This window comes from Anser anser, assembly GCF_964211835.1.
Source record: "Anser anser genome assembly, chromosome: 29".
Taxonomy (NCBI): domain Eukaryota; kingdom Metazoa; phylum Chordata; class Aves; order Anseriformes; family Anatidae; genus Anser; species Anser anser.
The window spans coordinates 2,438,497-2,445,220 of record NC_139750.1 but is presented as its reverse complement, the minus strand read 5'-3'; the positions used below and the strand labels follow the sequence as shown (position 1 = coordinate 2,445,220).

The window sequence follows — 6,724 nt, the reverse complement described above, 5'->3', positions numbered from 1 at the left end:
GCTCAATGTCTTCTTTGCTTCAGTCTTTAGCGGCAAGACCGGTTATTCTCTGGATACCTGGTACCCTGAGCTGGTGGAAGGGGATGGGGAGCAGGATGTGGCCCTCGCTATCCATGAGGAAATGGTTGGTGACCTGCTACAGCACTTGGATGTACACAAGTCGATGGGGCCGGATGGGATCCACCCGAGGGTACTGAGCGAACTGGCGGAGGAGCTGGCCAAGCCACTTTCCATCATTTATTGGCAGTCCTGGCTATCAGGGGAGGTCCCAGTCGACTGGCGGCTAGCAAACATGACGCCAATCTACAAGAAGGGCCGGAGGGTAGACCCGGAGAACTATAAGCCTGTTAGTCTGACCTCAGTGCCAGGGAAGCTCATGGAGCAGATTATCTTGAATGTCATCATGTGGCACTTGCAGGGCAACCAGGCGATCAGGTCCAGTCAGCATGGGTTTATGAAAGGTAGGTCCTGCTTGACGAACCTGATCTCCTTCTATGACCAAGTGATGCGCTTGCTGGATGAGGGGAAGGCTGTGGATGTGGTCTACCTTGACTTCAGTAAGGCTTTTGACACCGTTTCCCACAGCATTCTCCTCAAGAAACAGGCTGCTCATGGCTTGGACTGGTGTACACTTCGTTGGGTTAGAAACTGGCTGGATGGCTGGGCCCAAAGAGTAGTGGTGAATGGAGCCAAATCCAGTTGGAGGCCAGTTACTAGTGGAGTCCCCCAGGGCTCAGTCCTGGGGCCAGTCCTCTTTAATATCTTTATCGATGACCTGGATGAGGGAATCAAGTGCACCCTCAGTAAGTTTGCAGATGACACCAAGTTAGGTGCATGTGTCGATCTGGTCAAGGGAAGGAAGGCTCTGCAGGAGGATCTGGATAGGCTGGACCAATGGGCTGAGTTCAACAGTATGAAGTTCAACAAGGCCAAGTGCCGGATCCTGCATCTGGGGCGTAACAACCCCAAGCAGCGCTACAGGCTGGGAGATGGGTGGTTGGAAAGCTGCCTGGCAGAGAAGGACCTGGGAATGCTGGTTGATAGGCAGCTGAATATGAGCCAGCAGTGTGCTCAGGTGGCCAAGAAGGCCAACAGCATCCTGGCCTGTATCAGAAGCAGTGTGGCCAGCAGGTCTAGGGAGGTGATTGTCCCCCTGTACTCGGCTCTGGTGAGGCTGCACCTCGAGTACTGTGTTCAGTTTTGGGCCCCTCACTACAAGAAGGACATGGAGGTGCTGGAGAGAGTCCAGAGAAGGTCAACGAAGCTGGTGAGGGGTCTGGAGAACAAGTCTTACGAGGAGCGGCTGAGGGAGCTGGGGTTGTTTAGCCTGGAGAAGAGGAGGCTCAGGGGAGACCTCATTGCTCTCTATAGGTACCTTAAAGGAGGCTGTAGAGAGGTGGGGGTTGGTCTATTCTCCCACGTGCCTGGTGACAGGACGAGGGGGAATGGGCTAAAGTTGCGCCAGGGGAGGTTTAGGTTGGATGTTAGGAAGAAATTCTTTACTGAAAGGGTTGTTAGGCATTGGAATGGACTGCCCAGGGAGGTGGTTGAGTCGCCATCCCTGGAGGTCTTTAAAAGACGTTTAGATGTAGCCCTTAGTGATATGGCTTAGCGGAGGTCTTGTTAGTGTTAGGACAGAGGTTGGACTAGGTGATCTTGGAGGTCTCTTCCAACCTAGACGATTCTGTGATTCTGTGATTCTGTGATTCTGTGAAATGGGAACAGCAATTTTCTCAGAAGACCCCCCTTTGGCCGTTGTTTTACCTTGCAGCTCACATACCCATGCCTCTAGGGTCAAGGTAGATTTCCCATCCCATTTTCTCATGTCCTCTCCATGGTCATGCAGGTAAAACCATTAGGTGACACGTGGTGTGTACCCACCATACCCCCTTTCTTGAGCAGAACGGAGGCCGATGACAAGCTTGACAAGAGCCGGCAGCGGGCACTTGCAGGCCAGAAGGCCAGCAGCATCCTGGGCTGCATCAAAAGAGGACTGGCCATCACGTCGAGGGAAGTGATTGTCCCCCTCTACTCTGCTCTTGTGAGGCCCCACTTGGGATACTGTGTCCAGGTCTGGGGTCCCCGGCCCAAGAAGGATGTTGACCTGTTAACAGGTCCAGAAGAGGGTCATGAAGTTGATCAGAGGGCTGTAACATCTCTTCTACGAAGAAAGGCTGAAAGAGCTGGGGCTGTTCTGCCTACAGAAGAGAAGGTTCTCGGGGGACCTCATTGTTCCTTTTCAGTATTTAAAGGGAGCTTTTAAAAAAACGGAGAGAGACTCCTTGCTCAATCAGATAATGAGAGGACAAGGGGGAATGGTTTCAAACTAAAAGCGGAGAGATTTAGATTATAGGTTAGGAGGAAATTCTTCACTCAGAGGGTGGTGAGGCACTGGAAGAGGTTGCCCAGAGAGGTTGTGGATGCCCCATCCCTGGAAGTGTTCAACACCGGGCTGGCTGAGGCACTGGGTAACCTGATCTAGTGAGTTCCTATGGCAGGGGGCTTGGAACTGGGTGATCTTTAAGTTCTCTTCCTCACCAAGCCATTCTTTGATTCTATGTTTCTATGATCCAAATGCCTCCTGAACACTGACAGTCACAGAACATCAACCAGGTCTCTAGAAAGCCCATTTCGGTGTCTGACCACCCTCACAGTACAGAAAATTTTCCTAATGCCCAGTCTGAACAGCCCCTGATGCAGCTTTGTGCCTCTCCCACATGTCCTGCCATTGGTTACCAGGGACAAGAGACCAGTACCCTCCTCTCCACTTCCCCTCCTAAGGAAGTTATTGAGAGCAACGAGGTCACCCTTCAGCCTTCTTTTCTGCAAACTACCCAGCAGTCCACAGGCTGTCTTCATAGGACAAGCTTCTTACCAGCATTCCCCCCTTTCCCTTGGTTTCTCATCTTAAAAGGTCCCTAATCAGATAACCTCCCTGAAATAAACATTTCCTCTCTCTCCCATGCTCTCACCAGTCAGTGTGACTGACCATGTCTGGTTCCCTTCACTGCCTACTTTATCACTTGACGGTCAGGTCTGTGTCCCTGGATGCGTTGTGGATTATCCCCAGGAAGTAGCCAAGTACCCCACACACACGGCCACTCTCTCCTTCCCCCTCCTTAAGAGAACAGGGGGAGATAAACAGGAGATGGGAAGAGACTCTTTATCAGGGAGTGTAGCAGTAGGAAAAGGGGCAACAGCTTAAAAAAGGAAAAAAAAAAAAGCGAGTCACTGGAACAGGTTGCTCAGAGAAGTGGTGGATGCCTCACCCCCCTGGTAGTGTTCAAGGCCAGGGTGGATGGGACCTTGAGCAGCCAGGTCTAGTGGCAGGTGCCCTTGCCCATGGTGGAGGGTTGGAACTAGATGGTCTTTAAGGTCCCTCCAGACCCAAAGCATTCTATGATATGGTGATCCTGCAGGCCAGCAATTGGTTGTGTAGCTTATGTAGGCAGAGGGATTTCAGTTTCTATGAAAAATGTCATCTCCCTGAGTATCAACAAGTGCTTGGAAGTGATGGGATGCAGCCTGCCTGCAACTTTGTGGGTGTCCGATCTCACAGTGGGACAAGAAAAGATAATTCTCATGCCAAACTCTTATTTTCAATTAGGGGAAAAGACACCACTGGAAGCAATTGTCCATCCCCAGCTCAGAGAAGGAAAAACAGTGACTGCTTCAGTCTGTTTCAAAGTTGATTCTCCTGGAGACCCAGGGGAAGAGCTCCCTCTGCAGCTGAGCAGGGCCGGGCTCCTGGGCCCAAGGAGAGCTCCTGGCAAGCGGGCAGCGCTGCAGAGAGACAGCTCTGCCCAGGAGCAGCTCCTCTGCACAGCGCAGCAGGGCTGGGGGCACTGCCTGCAGGGGACAAGGGCGGCTGAGAGAAGGGAGGGAGATGTTAAAGGCAGTGTGGAGGGGGGCTGCTGAGAGCTCACTGCAGGAGAAATCTTCCCAGCCCTGAACAGGGTAAGTGTCTGGCTGCAGGGCAACGCAGCTGTTGTTCCTGGTGCCATCTACAGAGTTGCTGGCAAATCCCACAGCCTCTGGGGTCTTCTAGGAGAACTCTCAGACTTTTTTTTGAATAAGAGGAGAATACAAGTTCCAGAGCAGGGATTACCTGCCAAAGCTGACAGAAGGACAGGAGATGAGGGTTCTTTCTCATGTGGCTGGCTGCAGGCTGTGCAGCCGGGGTGCAGGTAGGGGTGGCCAGGGCTGTGGTGCAGAGCAGGGTCCCTGCTGTGCCCCAGGGGCTGTGTGCCGGGGCAGGGCCTCTGCCGCCTGCCAGGCTCAGCACTCAGCCTGCCTGGGGAGATGTCCAGGGTGCTGCAGGGAGAAGCTGTGGGTGGAAGGAGTCCCTGGGGCAAGGCAGGACATGGCAGGGCAGGGTCCTGCTGGTGCCCAGAGGCTGCTGCCTGGGGCAGGCTGCTCATAGATCTACAGCACCCCCAGAACAGCTCAGAGTGAACTCCTCAACTTAGAGGTCAGAGCAAGGGATACTTGAAGGGAAGCATTTTATATTTTGCGATATCTCCTCTTGCTTTGCAGGGTGGCAGTAGGAGATGGGAATTTATTTCTATATTATTATGAAAGCCCTGTGTCACCAGTTCTAGTTACCTCCTGTTAGTTCAGAGCTGATCCTTAGCCACTGAACATGGGGAGTTGTCCCTGAAAAGTGCTCTCGGACAAGAGGTGTCTGCAGGGCAGAGCTGAGCACACAGCAGGTGGGACGGGGTCTGTGAGCAATGGCAGGGATGAGATGTGGGGACAGGGAAGCAGCTGCCAGCAGGGACAGCTCCAGGCAGCAGAGACGTGGGCAGGGAGGGAGAGGGAGCTGCTGCCCGAAACACCAAGGAAGGGGGGATACAGGTACTGCCTGCCAGGTCTGCAGTGCAGGCACCTTCTCTGCAGCAAACCCCTGCTCTCCTCTGCCACCCAGCACAGCTTCTGCCCTCAGGGGCTTTAGGGCATGAGCCACCTGCTCCTCAGCTGGACCTCCAGAAGAGGAGAGGAGCCTGTGTCCTGCAAGGTGATACCCAGTGATCAGTATTGTAAGAGTCCCTGCCCTGCAGTGTCACTTCCATAGGTGGCATGCAAGCTTGGTAACCTGAAGGCTTCCCTGCATGCCCATCAGCCTTTCTCTCTGTCAGCTGTTTGGAGAATTTTGGTATTCTTTCTTATTTCCCCACCTGTGTGTGGTTCTCCTACTCTCTTTGTCTGGGGTGCAGGTAGGTGTAAGCTTCTGTTCTGATAGAGTCTGTTGGGGCCCTGCCCTGAGGGTGTCTTCTTGGGAATAAGGTGCCCGAGCTTCATATTAAACTGTCAGGCAGGCTATCATCCAGTTGGGAGAGTTGAAGAAGGAGCTCACTCATTCCTCATTCATCTCAGGGAAGGGTAAATTCTGTGGGAGAAAACATGAATTTTGCTGAAAATAGTCTCTCTAACTTGTCTCTGTTTTTTTCCTCCATGGACAGGCAACCCTGCCCAGAGGCAGCAAATGTCCAACAGCACCTTCCCCAATGAGTTCCTCCTCCTGACATTCGCAGACACGCGCGAGCTGCAGCTCCTGCACTTCGGGCTCTTCCTGGGCATCTACCTGGCTGCCCTCCTGGGCAATGGCCTCATCCTCACCGTTGTAGCCTGCGACCACCACCTCCACACCCCCATGTACTTCTTCCTCCTCAACCTCGCCCTCCTTGACCTGGGCACTATTACCACCACTGTTCCCAAAGCCATGGCCAGTTCTCTCTGGGATACCACTACCATTTCCTATGCAGGCTGTGCTACCCAGGTCTTTTTCTTTGTTCTCTTTGTCGCAGCAGAGTTTTATCTTCTCATCATCATGGCCTATGACCGCTACATTGCCATCTGCAAACCCCTGCACTATGGGACAACAATGGCCAACAGAACTTGTGTCAACATGATAGCAGCTATCTGGGGCAGTACTTTTCTCTATGCTGTGCTGCACACTGCCAATACATTTTCACTTCCTCTCTGCCAAGGCAATGCCCTGGATCAGTTCTTCTGTGAACTTCCCCAGATCCTCAAGCTCTCCTGCTCAGATGCCTACCTCAGAGAAGTTGGGCTTCTTGTGGTTAGTGTCTGTTTATTATTTGGGTGTTTTGTTTTCCTTGTGCTGTCCTATGTGCAGATCTTCAGGGCTGTGCTGAGGATCCCCTCGGAGCAGGGCCGGCACAAAGCCTTTTCCACATGCCTCCCTCACCTGGCTGTGGTCTCCCTGTTCATCAGCACTGGCATATTTGCCTACCTGAAGCCCCCCTCCATCTCTTCTCCATCCCTCAACCTTTTGCTAGCAGTTTTGTACTCGGTGGTGCCCCCAGCAGTGAACCCCCTCATCTACAGCATTCAAAACAGGGAGCTCAAGGCTGCAGTTAGGAGACAGATTTGGGGGATGTTTTACAGTACTTATAAATATCCCTTCACTATCCAATAATGAATCTAAGTACATCACCTTCCAAGCTTCTGTTTTGTTTGTTCTCATTATTATTATATATATATTTTTCCTTTTTTTTTTTTTTTTTCTCATTATTACTGCTCCTGTTCCTTGCATTTGTACATAAATATTTGGATTCCCCCCACTGCTGTGAATGAATGAACTTCTTCTGTCCCATATGGAGGCTGTATAAATGTGCATTTAACACTGTGAGTCGATGAAGAATCTCTACTAGCATCTCTGTAATAAAATGGCATTACCCCAGTGCAATGCCTGAAGGTT

The 6,724-nt window shown here is 52.0% G+C and overlaps 1 protein-coding gene across 1 annotated transcript; it reads left to right on the top strand.

The window, feature by feature from the left end:
• Nucleotides 1-5,286: 5,286 nt before the first annotated feature.
• LOC310887781 (olfactory receptor 14C36-like) lies at nt 5,287-6,442 on the top strand (the record flags this gene model as incomplete). The annotated part of the gene is made up of 1 exon (XM_083813946.1): nt 5,287-6,442. The coding sequence occupies exon 1, from the start codon at nt 5,486-5,488 to the stop codon at nt 6,440-6,442; it is 957 nt and encodes a 318-aa protein (XP_083670072.1). The 5' UTR covers nt 5,287-5,485.
• Nucleotides 6,443-6,724: the final 282 nt, after the last annotated feature.